We start from the raw sequence: 17,149 nt of genomic DNA on the forward strand, positions 1-17,149 counted from the left end.
ATGTTGTCATGGCAACATAAATAGATCAAACACATGGTATGCTGGTCCTGATGTCATTCATACCAACCTGGGCTCTACCTCAAAACCCTGTCTCCTAGCCTGGTAGAATGAGTCCTGGGATCCAGGAAGGAAGAGCTCACAGGCAGCCTCTTTTACTAATGAAACATCATTCTTGTTTCCTATATGACTGTGACACTGTTAGTCTGGAGCAGGAGCCATGTTTCTCAGAGGGGATCAAGGCAGCAGAAGGGGACATTTGGGGCTTCTTTTCCTCCCTCTTTCCTCCTCTGCTCCATTCTTTTCCCCTCCCCCAGCCTTCTCTCCCTACACCTGTCTTTCATTCTGAGACCAGGACTCACATAGCCCAGATGGCCTCAGATGTTCCGTGTTGTTGTGTGGTATTTTGATTGTGTTCTGACAAAGGAAGCTTGCTTGGAGTCAGAGGGCCGAGCTAGCCACTAGCTGACCAAAATTAACCATAGAGGTTTGGAGGACTGTAGACAGAGAGGAGACAGGAAGTGGTGAGGTGGGGCACAGAGAGGATCGAGGACAGAGGAACAATAGAGGTAGGAAGTGACTGGTGACTGCTCCCCGCTTCTCTGATCTTTCAGGTTCTTATCCCAATATCTGACTCCTGATTTTTTATTGATAAAGATTAATTAGATTAATACTTCACTATGTAGCTGAAGAAGGCCTTGAACTTTTAATCTTCCTGCCTCCACTTCATTGCTGGTAGGATTACAGGTACATGCTACCACACATGCTTTATAGGTACTGGGGATCAAACCAAGGGCTTCGTGCACACCAGGCAAGCACTTTACTAGTTGAATAGTCCGAATACCCAGGTTATTCCCACTCCCTGCCTCGTGATCTCTAATGTGCGACGTTAAAAGCTACGGCATGCTGCCAGGCTGTTCAGTCCAGGAGCCACTGATCACATGCAGCCACTAATCCCCTAAAAGATGGCCAGTCCAATTGGTGATGGGTTTTCAAGAGTTATGAAAAAAAAGAATGTAAAATCATTTACTAATAATGCTATATTGATCATAGATATTACTTTGGACCTAATGAGTTAAATAAAACAACATTAAAAGTGGGTCAAATTGTATTTGCGTCTGATAGTACCACTCTAAGGTAGGAGTTTCCAAATTGTGATCCCTGGATCCATGTCCACGAACCTGGCCTGATCCAGGACATTCTGAATCTGGGGTGGAGTACACCAGGGAACTGATTATTCGGTCATATGCTCCAGTTTTCTTCTAGTTCACCCCAGTGACACTCAGGGGAGGAAGTGGTTTGTAAGTACACCGAATTCAAGTCTTGGTCCTGTCATTTGCCTGCAGCAGGAACTTGGGCCCCTTGGCTCAGGCTTAGCTTACCACACAGAGGATGACTACACAGGGTAGAGGATTAATCACCTTCCACAGGCTGCTGCTCAGCTAGAACGGGATGCAAAGTGCCTACCACACCATGGGTACCCAAAAGACCAAATGAGTCATTGTAATCATCGTCGTCATCATCACCGGACTCCTCAAACAGTTACTTCTCAGAGTCCCATAGGTTTCCACCGCCATGCTCCTCACAGACTGTGCACCAGGGCAGTGGGAGCGTGAGGGTGGTCAGTGAGCAAGCAGTGACTCAGCGTTATAACACCAGGGGGTTACTCTCTAGGCAGAGTCACGAGGCAAAACTTGAAGATGACAAGGAAAACACATTATCTTGGGAAGTCCACCATCAGTGATTGGAGTTTTAGCTGACTTTTTATTTACTCAGCAAACATTTGCTGAATGTCCTTTCAATAGTGGGTGGTGCTGAGATTCCAGGAAGGAAGTGATAAAACGTAAACTCTAGTCAGCAATGAGTAAGTTACCCAGATAATCCACTGGGTACTGGCTACACTGAGGACTTTCTTTTTCTTTATCTTTGCCCTTTTCTTACCGAAGCTAATGGCAGGAACCGAATACTATTCATTTCCATCTCTTTCTTCTAAAATTATATGTTTTAGGAGTTGGAAGAATTTACTTAACATACCTCTCTCCCCCACTCCCACCCCCACCCCCATAACTAGGGATGGAAGCCACAACCTTGCACCTGCCTGGCAAGTGTTATACCTCTGAGCTGTACCTCCAACTCTAAGCCTCCAAACTTGGAAATGGGGAATGAAATCACCTGGCTGACCTGTTGGGATGAGTCTAGTTTAAAGCAAACTAAAGAGAAAGTCTGAGTGCCCACATGGTAACATACCCCAGTCAGGTCGCTCTGCCTGAGGCTGGTCAGAAGGGTCAAGGTTCAGTCTACTGTTGCCGTAAGGACTCAACAAAATGAACCTCTGGTAATGAACACAGATGAGGGACTCCCAAGAATGCAGTCAGGCTGTGGGCTACTTCCTACATAAAAACTGCATTTTATTATGAAAACTGAAGGTGAAAACATAATAAAGACCATAGTCCCATATAGCATTAACAGCCTCTGAACTCTTGGAAGGACCTGTATAATGGGGCAGCATTCAAGTAAGAATTATAGGCCAATCAATGTCAATTTTTCACTCTAACTTTTCTAAACAGGTTTTCCCCAACACCTATTAATCACAAAGAAACATGAGTCATGAACGTTCAGAAAATAAAAATGTATAACTAATGACATTATTATGACCAAGGTGTTTGGTAAACAAGTGAACTGTGAATTTGGGATCAACAGGAAAAGGCCTTTTAAACAACCCTCCGGACTTCAAAAAATGTCTTCAGGTAGTAGATCTGTCCCAATGTCATGGCAACTAGAACAAGAGCTTCGAAGAAGGACCAAAGGACCACTCTGCTGTTTGTGTTGTCGTTGATGGCTCTGTGTATCCTCTCCCAGACTTCCATGTGACTGTCCAGGCTGCCAGCTGTCTCTGTCTACTCTTGCAAGACTCCTGAAAAATGCTTACAGCCTTCTCCCGGTTCTCAGGTAATATTATATCCTTCTGAGGTCTTTGATGTGCTTGAAGAATAGATAGTTATAATTTCCTCAGTTATGATAAAAGATAAGTTAGATATAAAACCTTAGTCTCACAAATATAAGATAGATAGGATATCTTCTTTAATATTGTACCTGTAATTCTTGCTTGATAATTGTTTTGTTATATGTAATTTTACTATGTAAAAGTTAAAACCCTCCTTAAAAAAAAAGAAAAGGGGAAGTGCTGTGGATATCGCTCTGTGTAAATAAAATTCTGATTGGCCAGTGGCCAGGCAGGAAGTATAGGCGGGACAAGAGAGAAGAGAATTCTGGGAAGTAAAAGGCTGGGGAGACACCGCCAGCCGCCGCCATGAGAAGCAACATATAAAGACACTGGTAAGCCACAAGCCATGTGGCAAAGTATAGACTAACAGAAATGGGTTAATTTAAGAGAGAAGAAGTGGATAACAAGCAGCCTGCCACGGCCATACAGTTTCTAAACAATGTGAGTTTCTGTGTGCTTTTTTGGTTGGGTCTGAGCAACTGTGGGACTGGCGGGTAAGAGAGATTTGTCCTGACTGGGACAGGCAGGAAAACTCTAACTACACTGACCAAGCTGCCTAGCAGAATGAGCTGCCAGGATCCTGGCCCAAAGCATTCATTCCCCTTCCCTTCATCCCACTTTGCCAACAATAGGAAAGGGGCCTCTCTGCTTGCTGTAGTTCACAGATGCTGAGAGATGGAACCTGTATGGTTAATACTGGGCTCTACGGGGCATCCAGATCCTTTGGACCTGACAGTGCAGGGTTATTATCTCATTGCTTTTTCTATAGAGATGAGGTGACAGGGTTTCACAAACACACTCTGGAGCAGAGATAGCGAGTATTAGTAAACAAAACCATGATTTTGACCCTCACCCATTCTTAGAACATGTATATGGCAGTTTTATTCATATGGCAACAACTATTTACTGAGGCCTTTGTGTGTGTGTGTGTGTGTGTGTGTGTGTGTGTGTGTGTGTGTGTGTGTGTGTATAACAAGAGATAAAGGTAGCATAAAAGCCATTCCTTTGTGGTGCTTCCAGAATAGGAGGTGACAGAATTCCTGGCCACTCCTCCAGCTATGATTGCACATGTGCTGTCCAGTAGCCAAGCAAGAGGCTTAGTCATTCCAGGGCCTTATGTCCTACATAATCCATGTGCTGGGTGATAACATAATCTACGTGCATGCCTGGCATAGCTGCATAAACCCATATGAGTCTGTGCGGTGGGAGCCCATAAAAAGCAGGTTCCATCTTATTCCTTCTCTCTCTTCCTGCACAATCATTTCCCATAGGCCTAACCCCCCTTCCCCAGTCAACTCTTATAGTGGGTTTTGTCGTACCTCGTGGCTTTTCTTGCACGGTAAACAGTGCTGCTTAATGATAACACTGTGCCGCATAATAACTAATAGGAGGCCTGACTTTTAATCTTGAAATTTTGGTTGTGAGCTTTTAGTCTTGAATGGCCATGTGGTCTCTCCAGCGCTCTTTTGGTCTTTGTACAGAATTTAAAAGAAGACTTTGGAGGATCTGAAGAGACGACTCAGCAGTGACTAGTCCTTGTTACACCCCAGCACCCATGCACCAAGCTGGCATTCTGCGAACACCCGAAACTCCAGCTCCAAGGAATCCAGTGCTCTTTTCTGGTGTCTGTAACACATGCGCATATGCATGCACACGTGTAAATAAGTAAAATAAATCTTAAAAAAGTGTTTGGTATAGTAGAGAATAGAAAGTGCCACAAGGAAAGGAATAATGAAGCTGGGAAGGGAACGGGGAGTGTGGGTGGAGAAATGGTGGTTTTTAAAAGGAAGGAAAGGAGGAAGGGGGAAATGGAGGGAGGGAAAAAAGAGGGAAGGAGAGAGGGGATAAGAGAGGATGGAGGCAGGGATGCAGTCACTGAGGAGGTGATGCAGTCAGGAAGAGGTGAAGGGGTTGAGGGACTGAAGGCAGCTGCCTGCCAGGGACAGTGCTTCTCGCTGGGGCTGGTGCAACCAAGGCCAAGCTGGAAGCAGAAACAGGCTGTCAAGTTCAGGGAGAAGCAGAGAGGTCTGCGTGGCTGGGGCCGAGCTGAGGAGGGACAGAGGGCAGCACACAGGTGAGTCACCCAGGGCATCATGTGATTTCCCAAATGCCGTTGGGTTGGTCAGACCGGTTTCCCAGTAAGATCAATAGAAGGGTTAGTTTATTAGCTATAAAAACTGTGACTGTCAGCAAATGTAAACTGAAAAAAAATCCATTTTGGGCAAGTTAGCAGAATTGAGCCATATGAAAATTAGGGAGAGAGAGAGAGAGAGAGAGAGAGAGAGAGAGAGAGAGAGAGAGAGAACAGAATTCAGAAAGGAAAAAAAAGACAAAGAAGCAACTGGGCGTCACAATGCTGATTTTTGTCCACTGAGAATTTAAGTGTCACTTACCCAAAGGACAGGGTGAACCAAACAATCGTAAGCTTTATGGTGTTTTCTCTGACTGGGTAGTTGAAGCATCTCATAAAAGTCAACCAAATCTGTGAAATACAGGATGGTTAGTTGTCTTACAGAATTACATATTAAACCCCATTCCCCATTCCTTCCCCTCAAATTATAGAAGAGTCAAGTTTTTACAGAGCTGAATGAATTTCAGCTACAATATAAAGTGTGGTGGTATTGTGTTCCCCGAAATATTGTGCACCCTAATAAACTTACCTGGGGTCAGAGAACAGAACAGCCACAACATTAAACATAGAGGTTAGGCGGTGGGTGGCATTCACATCTTTAATCCTAGCATTCCAGAGGCAGACATCCCTCTGGATCTATGTGAGTTCAAGGCCACATTGGAAACAGCCAGGCCTGGTGACTCATGCCTTTAATCCCAGGGAGTGATGGCAGAAAGCAGAAAGAGATATAGGGCGTGGAGACCAGAAACTAGAAGCTTTTGGCTGGTTAAGCTTTTAGGCTTTGGAGCTGCACAGTTCAGCTGAGAGGCATCCAGTCTGAGGAAACAGGATCAGCTGAGGGATTGGCAAGGTGAGGATAGCTGTGGCTTGTTCTGTTTCTCTGATCTTCCAGCATTCACCCCAATACCTGGCCTGGGTTTGCTTTTATTGATAAGACCTTTTAACAGTTCATGCTACAATAAAGTCTTAACATCAATCCAGATGCAAAGGCTGGGATTTCCTCCCTTCATTGAGTGACAACCCCAAGCCTCCTTTTTCCTTTTTCCTTTTTTTTTTTTTTTTTTGGAGACAGGTTCTCATTAAGTTTTCCAGGCTGGCCTTGAACTTCCAGTCCTCCTGCCTCAGCCTCTTGGGTACCTGGAATCACAGGCCCTAACCAGCTTACCTAGCAATGCTCAGTTTTCAGCTTCCTGGAGGTCAACAGATACCAAGACAAACTTTGCTCGCCCTAACTCCTGGCCTGATACTTTCCTTCCTCAAGATGGAGCATACTGGCTAGCTAGTCACTGAGCTGAAAAGGGTCCAGTTGCCTGGTCCTAGTGCAAGAGACAGGTGTGCTAGACAGAGGGAACAAGTCCTCCTTGTGGGACGGGCACAGTCAGTCTCTCTTGTGACTACCCTGAAATGTCAGAAATTGACATGTGGATTGTTGAGAAACTCATACTTACTCCATAGAGTTCCGTGCGGATCCGAACAAAGCACCTCCTGTACCATGTTCCCGTGTCGCTCTCAATCTCAATCAGCTCGTCTATTTGTTTGGGGGTCTTGATTTTATTTACCTGTGGAGAGCAACAGAGTCCAAAGTGCTGAGTTCTCTTCCCTGGAGTTGCTGAATTTAGGCTATTTATTTTAACACAAGTTTGAACAGAAAGCGGTATTTGGTAAGAACTCTGCATACACATGAGAACCCTGGCAGAGATCGACAGATCCAAAGGAACTGAATATGACTTAGTGATGGGGAATGCCATAGAGAAATGGGGAGGGGGAGCAAGTGGAGACGGGATGACTGGAGACAAAAATGCCTCCCTTTTCATCATCACCAATAAGACCAAGGTTCTGCACTTCTGCTTCTTGTCTACAAAGTAATTATAATAGCACTGTACTGACAGAGTCCTGTGAGGGTCTCAGGAGATACTGTGGATAAGGTTGGTAGCATCCTGTCTGGCACATTCCAAGTTCCCCATAAGAAACAGCCAGAAATACAGTACTTGTATATATAATATATACAGGAAAGCCATACAAATGTGTGTATATGTGTATGAGTGTGTGTGCATGTGTGTAGGAGCAGTAAGAAGACAAAGACAACATTGTAAATGTGCTCTCTGGTCCCACCCTAGGAGCCCAGGACTCACCCACCACCCTGCCTTTCTCCTGACACCTACAGGTTTCTCATCTCAGGAGTAATTTTACACACACTAAAATGTATACATATATAAATACACGTACAATATATATGTATATACATACATCAATATACACACCAATATATAAATACACACAACATATATGTATATATACACATATAAGCACACACTCCAATATATACATATATAAATACATGCACAATATATATATACATATATAAATGCACACACCTATATATATATAAATACACATAATATATAGTATATAAATACACACACTAAATGTATACATACATAAATACACACACCAATATATAAATAATAATTCAAAGACAGCCTAAGCATAAGACTATCGCCTGAGTTTCCTAACAAGCCTGATTCCTCTGTAAAGCAGTAAGTGCTCTTAGCCATGATGCCATCTCTCTAACCCCTTGTGGTTCTTTATTTTAAGAACAATCCCACTTTGGGGTGGAAGGGAGACAGCTCAGTTAATAGATAGTGCTCCTTTCAAGCATGAGAACCTGAGTTCAAACCCCAGAACCCACATAAATGTGCTGGACATATTGATACTCGTGTGTAATCTCTTGCTGGGGAGGTGGGGATCAGATTTGGGGATCTGGGGCAGGAAATCTAGATTAACTGGTGTTCTCCAATGAATGACCATGTCAAAGGATGAGGATGGAATTCCTGAAGGGGGCATTTGAGGTGTCCTCTGGTCTCCACACATATGAACATGCACCCCCTCACACATGAGAACACACTCACACATCAGACATACACACTATAATAAAAAAAAAAGAGGAGGGGTTGGAGAGATGCTCAGGGCTAGAAGCACCTGCTGCTGTTGTGGAGGATCAAGGTTCAGTTCCCAACACCCACATGGTGGCTCACACTCATCTGCAATTCTAGTTCTGCTGGAACCTATGTGTGCCTTCTTCTGGCCTCTGCAGACACTACACATACATGGTGTACACCCACACATGCAGACAAAACACACTTACACAAGTAAGAGAAAAATGAATCTTAGAAAAGGTATTTGCTGTTACACAAAAGTGCTATTGAGGATAACATGCAATATTGTTCAGTCCCTTATAGTCAGGTCTATATAAATCCTTCACAAACTAGAACTGAAGTTGACTTTTCCTAAAAACATGAGATCCACTGAGTTTGTCTCGCTTGTTAGGAAACCTGGGGGATAGTCTTATGCTTAGCCTGTCTTTCAATTATTGTTTATATGTTGGTATGTGTACTTATATATGTATATGTTTAGTGTGTATTTATATATTTATATATATTATATGTGTGTTTATAAATGTATGCATTTAGTGTGTGTATTTATACATATATATAGGTGTGTATATTTACATATGTATATATAGTGTGTATGTTTATATATATACACATTTAGTGCATGTATTTATATAGGGATATATATATATTGTGTGTATACTTATATATGTATATATATTGGTGTGTATACTTATATATGTATACATTTTAGTGTGTGTGTACACATGAGCATTTGTAAAATTACTCCTGAGATGAGAAACCTGTAGGTGTCAGGAGAAAGGCGGGGTGGTGGGTGAGTCCTGGGGTCCTAGGGTGGGACCAGAGAGCACATTTACAATGTTGTCTTTGTCTTCTTACTGCTCCTACACACATGCACACACACTCATACACATGTACACACATTTGTACAGCTTTCTTGTATATATTATATATACAAGTACTGTATTTCTGGCTGTTTCTTATGGGGAACTTGGAATGTGCCAGACAGGATGCTACTAACCTTATCCATAGTATCTCCTGAGACCCTCGAAGGACTCTGTCAGTACAGTGCTATTATAATTACTTTGTAGATAAGAAGCAGAAATGCAGAACCTTGGTCTTATTGCTCAGGCTATGAAGCAAGTGAGTGGTGAAGCTGGGTTTTTAAACTCAGATACATCTGCTTTACCTAGGAGACTCCAGGGTAGTCTGAATTTCCTGGCTAAGCAGCATGCATAAACAAGTTTCAGATGAGGCTGGAGCAGTGACCAGACAGAGCAGAGATGGTGACCTAACAGAGAGTCCAGTCATTGGTGATAGCAAGACAAAGAAAATCTAATGGTGATCCCTGCAACCAATGCCTCTGGTACTGAGCCAGGGGGTCAGAATAAACCTGAGCCTAAATTGTAATCTTTATGCTTACACTCTGTCTCTCAGGTTAGTATTATTACTTAACCAACCACAGCGGCTTGGAGTTTTAGATAGGTGTGGGTAGTTTGGTCCCTCTGCCTATTTGTGTACATAAAGTTTTGTTGGAACACAGCCAAGGCTCATGGCTTAGACATTCTCTATGGCTGCTTGCTTTTGCTCTGCAAAGGCAGAGCTAAGTTGTGACAGAGACTCTACAACTGGCAAGGTTAAAAGTCTGGTCCCTTACAGAAAACTCAAGGATTCTCTAAGGAGCAGACTCACCGTGAAGACCTTCTCTGGTTGGCCCCGAGCTCTCATGTTGGTATCGTGAATTAGCTTCAGAATCATCCAGGCTTCATCGTGTTTTCCCACCTAGAAACACACAGGCAGTCAGAGCTAGTAGTCAGGCATGACTACCCCTTGCCTTTCAGTAACCAACCATAGTGAGTTTTCAAAGCACATGGAAGGTAGTCATGTAAACGTGTTTAGCTCTTCTCCATGGGAACACAGGTATATACACCACTATAAAGCAGCAGTTCAAAGAACGTGCCTTCAACTAGACGTATGCACAATAATGCTTCATTTATTAAACAATGAGCAATAGCCCCCTCATCGAGTGAAAGCTATTTGCTTAGGGAAGAGCATGTGTGGTTTTGGCTGTAAGACAGCATTATACACCCTCTCCGCCTAAAGCATGTCTCCGTGAAATCAAACCCTACAAAATCTCTTGGTAGGAAGGGAGGACAGAGCTCTTAAGAGGCAGACATGTTTCCTGGAAACAGCAAAGAAGCCTTTCCAGTACATGTGGACCACTTGCACTTCTGTAACAACAGGCCATTACCTCCAGCAGGAACCGAGGGCTTTCGGGCATGAAGGTCAGGGCAACCACAGACGAGACACACGGGAGTGCACAGACGATGACGAAGACGCGCCAGCTGTGGAACTGGTAGGCTGAGCCCATGCTGAAGCTCCACCCTGGAAAAGGACAGAAGAGTCAGGGAGAGCTCCTGTCAGGGAGACTGCAGCTGGGCCAGTCACCGTGTGGGGCCCCTCAGGGGTTCGTTAGTCAAGTCTTACTGTCCACAGGGGGTGAGCTGATCTGTGAATCAGTTACAGCAGCCAGCTCCATTTAAGATCCCCCACAGACAGAGATGAGGACAAAGGTGCCCCAAATCAAAAGGATCAGGATCTAAGCTCGGGGTACATGTGGGATTCCCTAAAACCAAACTCTAAAAGCCAATGTGGAAGAACGTGCTTTTCAACAGGTCACTACGCTAAGTGTCTTCTCTTTAATCTTCCAGACCGTGTTCCATTCTTTCCCATCTCTCTGTCAGGAAATGGTTCCCTCTGGACTTCATTCTCCAGTTCCCAACCAGGTTTGGGGGTGGACTTCACATAGGCTTCTCTATGTAGCCCAGGCTGGCCTTGAACTCATAATCTTTCTGCCTCTGCCTCCTGACTGGTGTGATTATATGCATCTGTTACCACATCTGATTCCCAACTAGGTTTGTGTAGGACATAGTTTCCTTGTTGTCCTTCTCCCCTCCCTGGCCAGGCAGAGGCGTGGCCTGCTTTGGTCCTCCCCACTCTTCACAGCCAGCCCCTCCCACTTGTTGGACTTTGAGGCTTGGGGACTCCGAGGTGCTCTGGCATGTCCTACTAGTTCCTCTTTACAGTCCCTACAGCTCTGCCTCTTTACAGTCCCTACAGCTCTGCCTCTTTACAGTCCCTACAGCTCTGTAAACAGTCCTGTCGTTACAGCACCTTTAAAGGCCATTTGGGGGGAAAGCTGGCTGTATGGTGCCCTTATCAGAAACAAAGACTTGGATCTCTGCTCATAGACATCATAGGGAATAGCAAGGTGACTCCCAACTCCTAAGCAGACATTTTTAAAAATGGGAGTTTTATTGCAATGTGACAAGAATAGTCACAACGGGACAGATAGGATAAACAGAAATCCCTTCAGGAACTGGTATTTTCATGAATACCGAAAGTAGAACTCAAACAGGGTTCCAAATAAGAAGGAATGAGGTGCATCACATCTAGTTGAAGTCAGGGAGGGATCTACAGAGAGACAGACGAACTGTGTGAAGGGGAATATTAGTCTTCAGCAAAGCTTGAGGCGTGCAAGGCTTCTGTGAACAAAGGTGAGGTAGTCTATGTCTCCTCCCCAAGAGAGTTGCATGGTTGTCTTTTGTGGGAACCTTGGGAGATACCAGAAGTGACATAATCCCGAAAGCTACAAGTTGAAGTCACAAAATCCTTGCTGCCAGGATTCAAGATGCACTTGCACACGAGCACCCAGGCTTAGAGGCCCATGACAACTCGTCCACTGTGCTGTTGACAAGTGGTGTTGACGTCAGTGGCATGCAATATTAATCTTGCATCAGTTTTGTTCCAAGAATGTAGTATGGGGAGAATATGTGGGTTGCTAAGTTAATTATGCGATTAGCTTTCAGGAAGCGTGATTACTTTCCATGTCTCATATGGCCCAGATTCAAAGGTCTCACATATCCAAAATGCAGAAGAAACTCTATGATAGAACAAAGGACCATAATGTGCACATTTCATGTGATCTCAGAGCTTCATATAAAGACTCTCTTTAAAGAACTCTAAACCTTATTATTCTCAACACTGGGAAAAAACTCTTCAGTGACTGAGTTGAATTTCAGGTATAACACTCTCCACAGAACAGAGGGAGGAAGAACAAAGAGAAGAGATGGAGGGTTCTGGTGTCACAGTTCAAAATGAGAGTTCACAAGCTGACTCTTTCAGTGGAAAATAGGTCAAAGTGATTTAATCATGTCACTACAATGGGTGGAGCAGAGTGCTTCTGTGATAGCTAGAAATGTGACCCCACTCCCATCAGAGGTTCTCACACCGACCCTAGGACCCAAGAATGCAGATGTTATAAGCAAAGGGAATTACGAGTGTTATTAAGTCAAGGATCTGAGAGAAAGAGGTTGTCCAGTATTATAGAGTGGGACCAAATGTAAACGTAAACACTCCTAGAAAGACAGACAGGCAGGGAGACAGAGTGTTCACATTTGCTTTCTATACCGTAATAAACATCATGACCAACAGCAACTTGGGAAAGAAAGGGATTATTTAACTTATAGCTTACAGTCCATTGTGAAGGAAAGTCAGGGCAGGACCCTGAAGGCAGGAACTGAAGCAGAGGCCATGGAGGAACACTGCTTACTGGCTTGCTCTCCGTGGCTTGCTTAGCCTGCCTTCTTATACAAGCCAGGACTACCTGCCCAGGAGTGCCACTGCCCATAGTGAGCTGTGCACCACCCCCCAAATCAATTACTAATAAAGGAATTGCCCTACAGTCTCCCTTGCACTCCAATCTGAGGAAGGCATTTTCTTAGTTGAGGCTTTCTCTTTTCAGATGATTCTAACATGTGTCAAGTTGAAAAAAAAAAAAAAAACCAACCAACCAGTATGCAGAATGAGACAAGAGAGGAGAAGATATGGGGGAAGCAGAGACCTTTGAATATGTAGGAAGGGGCCACTAGCCAAGGAGGTGGGGATCACAAAGACTACAATAGTCTCCCAGAACTGCCGGAAGGAGGCTGCAGAGGACTAATTAGCATATTCAAAGGTCTGACCACCAGAAATGTAAGAAAATAAATTGATGTTGTCCATGGCCAATATGTCTGTCATAGTGGCAAGCAGGACCTGGCATACCACGTTAAGTTGGAAAACTGTATGTCTGCTCTACAAGCTCCCATGAGTCATTGTCTTAGTGATTTATCTCATAACTGTGAGAAAACACCTGACAGATCAGCTTCAGGGAAGAAGGGATTATCTGGGCTTTCGGTTGGAGTGAGTGTGGTCCATTCAAGTAGGAAAGGCGTGGCAGGGGGAACATCTTGGGCTGCGGCCCCACACGACCACTGGTTCCAATGTTGCTGCGGTCTGGAAGTAGGTAGGGAACCTTGGTGGGAACCAGTCCAGACTATAACCCATGAGGCCTGGCCCCAGCAAGACACAACCATCAATGAGGCCCCACCTCTTAAAGGTCCTGTAATCTCCCAAAACAGCACCACCCAGTCGGGACCAAGTATTCAGATGCATGAGCCTATGGAGACGGTTCATATCCAAACCATAACAGCTGCCACACCTGTTATATGTTAAACTCCGAGTCCGAGCACTTTGCTGTATTTTGTGGAAGTCTCCCACAGCTTATGTGTGGCACGCAATGCTAATACCACCATGGCTCCGTGTCCTGGGTGAACTGATCCCTACTCCTAGCCGAGCCCACGTTCTTCACCTGTTCCACCTGCTCTCTTAGACCAGCTCCATTGACTTGTCTCCAGAATCCCAACCCTGTACTTGAAAGATGCTTCTATGTGTGAGGTGAGTTGTTTTATATTTGTCTCTGTAGTAATCTCGTCTTCACTGGAGACTCCTACATGCATTTGATATTTTCCCCCTCTAGAAGGCTCCGCCTGGATGTTCTGCATCGACAGCCTCCTCTATCCCTTCTAGAGCTCAGGTCAGGATCAGCTCCTCAGAGGAGCCAAAACACTAAACTTACTCTCTTGTAAAGGCTGCTTTATTGTCTGGGGGGGCACTGGCTGTTACCAGTCACATCTCTGCATCCATTTCCATGTTTATTATCTAGCCCTTTTCCTGCCAAGAAAATAGGAACCCTGCTTTTCTAACTTACCAATGTCTCCCCAGTTCCTCTAGTCTCAGGGGTGCTCTCTTTGTGTGTGTGTGTGTGTGTGTGTGTGTGTGTGTGTGTGTGTGTGTGTGTGTATGAACACATGCATAATCATTGCGGGGTACCAAGACCATAGGTACTCAGGCTCTCTCTCTAGTTCCTTCTCGGTCTCTCTCTCGTTCCTTCTTCCCATGCTTCCTCCCCCCCTTTCTCTTTTTTTTCCCTCCAAATTCACACTAAACAGCAAGACAAATTTGATGTATTTTGTCAATGTAGATAGAACAAATGTACTTATCTATGTCTATGAACTTGACAAGCATGCTCTTTCACCCCAAACACTCCCTTGTGCGGCCTGTCCTTTGGGAGTCAGCTCGACCTCCATCTAGGATCCTGGTGGCCACTGATGTCTCTCTCTTCTGTCCTGATAGTTTTGTCCCTTCAGAATGCTGTGCTATGGAGACAGACTACAGGGTGGCCATTGGTTTTTTGAGGCAAGGTCTTGCTTTGCATCCCAGGCTGGCCTTGAATTTATACTTCTGCATCAGCCTCCCACATGCTGTGATTACAGGCACACATCACCACGCTTGGCTGGTATGGAACTTTGTGAATGTGGTTCTTATACTTAGCTTGATACACTGGAGATTCATACAAATTGTCACATATGTTAGTGGGTTATAGACTGTTGGATTATTCCCAAATTAGGGTATTTATCAATAAAGCTGCTATAAATATTTTTGTGTGCATTAAAGTTTTCTTTTTGAGTATATAAGGTTAGACACTTGAATCATATGTTAAGTTTCTGTTTGGATTTATTTGTAGCCTTTTATTAGATTGCATATGTGTCTTTATTGTGTGTGTGCCTGTGATCACTCACTTGGACTCTCCCTCTACATTTTGGGCTCTGGGAATTGAGCTCAGGTCCTTGGGCTCAGTGGCAAGCATCTTTATTGGCTGAGTCACCTCATTACCCCCAAATATCTGGTTAATTTTACAGGAAGACACCGGCTTGCTCTCCACAGTGGCTCATTGTCTGCATTGCCATGCATAGTGTGCTGCAGCTCTGGTCAATGCATAGCCTTCCCACCATGGTTTGCCTGTTAAAAATGCATTCATTTTTGCTGATAGATACCTAATGAAGTGTTGTCATGATTTTAATTTATTTTTCCTAAAATCCAGTCATCTCTTTGTTTTCTTTTCATACTTATACACAGTGCCTATGTGTGCCAGTCACCACACATGGCATGGAAAACCAGACACCACATATGGCATGGAGATTATGAGCGTGAGTTCTTGCACCAGGGGAGGTAGAGTCCAGAGGAAGAGGCAGATTTGTTAGGAAACAGGATGACATACGACTCATGTTGGACCAGGTTAGGAAGAAACTCTAGAGTGCAGACTGGATGGAGAACCATCTGTTCTCCTCATGAGGAACCTTTTCTCAAGAGCTCTGGCCAAATTCCTTTCCTCATTTTGAACTCAGCACAAAGCAAATTTGGGAGTTTCTAATGTCAAAGGTAGAGAGAGTCAAAGCCTGTGCTTATGAAGTAGGCGAGGTCATCCAAGACTGATTGCCCTTTACCTATTATTTTCTAACTGACTGACTTGGAGAGGGGGCGTGTCCTGGAACAGTGGGAGGAGTCCTGGCCAGGGAAATGGACACCCCTCCTCCCATGACATGTCTACTAGAATCAGTGATTCATAGAAATACCCTGGGGACTGAGAGGAAGACGGGCACCACAGGGGACTTGAGAAATGATCATGTGGATGCCTTACAAACTAGGGCACCATTCTGTGCATCAGACATGAAAAGAGAAGGATGGACTGGGTCCCTGAGCACCATCACCACTCAGCCTTGAGTCCTCAGCTCTCCTGAGAGCCATTTCAAGGAAGCTTAAATCTGAATCCCAGCTCTCTGCAGACCCTACACAACCACCTTGAAGGAGGGAGAAGAGGGCAGTGGAGTCAAACCCCACTCCACCGGGAGAGTGCATCGGGTGTTCAAACATGTCTGCACTCAGTTAAATTGATTCTTCCAAATGAATCCTTACCGTTGGCACTGTGCCCCTTATTTTTGTGTGGGCCTTAAAAAATGATTAGTGCAAAGTTGATGTTTCTAATTGTCCTTTGGATTTTGCCTGAAATACTCATTAAAATGTCACACTGTGGGATTTATCTACAGATAATGTTAATTCTATGCAAGGGAGGACCTCAATTAGAGCGTTACAGAAGGCTGTTAGAGCCTGGTTTTAATCAGTGGGGCACTAATCAAAGGGGGGTGCATCATGCATAATAATCGAGGCCCTTGCCAGTTTCACCCTGCTGCTGCTGCAGGACCCTGTGGCTACCTACTCAGGTGCTCATTGTTCAAGGAATACAGGCAAAGTATGTGACACACATGGGACTCTGGTTCCTACATTCTCTTCTAGGCTTTATCCTGGGAGCCCTGGTATCTTGGCACCTACTTTGCTGACCTGCTTTCTGATCACCAGTGATATTCTCAACAAAACTGTCTTTGTCAAGAAGGGATATTTCAGGTTCAAGACTCAGATCCAACGTACTAAAGAAAACCTTCAGTATTGTCCAGGATGTCGAGTCTGAACAGCTAAGAAGTAATCATCTGCATATTTTCATCTTGGTATTCTCTCAAGGCCCAGGCCAGCTAAAATTCTCTATTAAAGTGGCTCAAAGTTCATTTTCCCCAGTGAGAAAAATGTGTGTGTGTGTGTGTGTGTGTGTGTGTGTGTGTGTGTGTGTGTGTGTAACAATAGTCAGGTGAGTTTCTGATATTAAGCTACAGAAATAAAAATTCATACCCTTAACAGTCATTGGCTTAGAATAGAAAAACTATAAAAATCAGCATGAAATACGAATGTCTGGCTAGCAACGTGGGTTGTCAGGCAGCCAGGACCATCTGGGATGCTAAGGTTCAATCTCTTGCAGCTGGACTGTCCTGCAAAGATATCCATCTCTTATTTGCAGCAAAAGTAAATAAAGATGGATAGATACATAAATAATGATGC

General features: G+C 44.3%; 1 protein-coding gene across 2 annotated transcripts in view; it reads right to left on the minus strand.

Annotated features, from left to right (window-relative positions):
* Positions 1–17,149, minus strand: part of Sv2c (synaptic vesicle glycoprotein 2C) — a 183,415-nt gene that overhangs the window by 23,891 nt on the left and 142,375 nt on the right. For both annotated transcript variants that reach the window (XM_036206940.1, XM_036206941.1), the window contains exons 5-8: positions 10,296–10,429; positions 9,737–9,826; positions 6,581–6,691; positions 5,395–5,483 (exon numbers count right to left, since the gene is read on the minus strand). In XM_036206940.1, coding sequence (XP_036062833.1) covers positions 5,395–5,483; positions 6,581–6,691; positions 9,737–9,826; positions 10,296–10,429 — 424 coding nt within the window. The remainder of the gene's footprint in view (positions 1–5,394; positions 5,484–6,580; positions 6,692–9,736; positions 9,827–10,295; positions 10,430–17,149) is intronic.

The sequence above is a fragment of the Onychomys torridus genome, chromosome 15 (assembly GCF_903995425.1).
Source record: "Onychomys torridus chromosome 15, mOncTor1.1, whole genome shotgun sequence".
NCBI classification, from domain to species: Eukaryota; Metazoa; Chordata; class Mammalia; order Rodentia; family Cricetidae; genus Onychomys; species Onychomys torridus.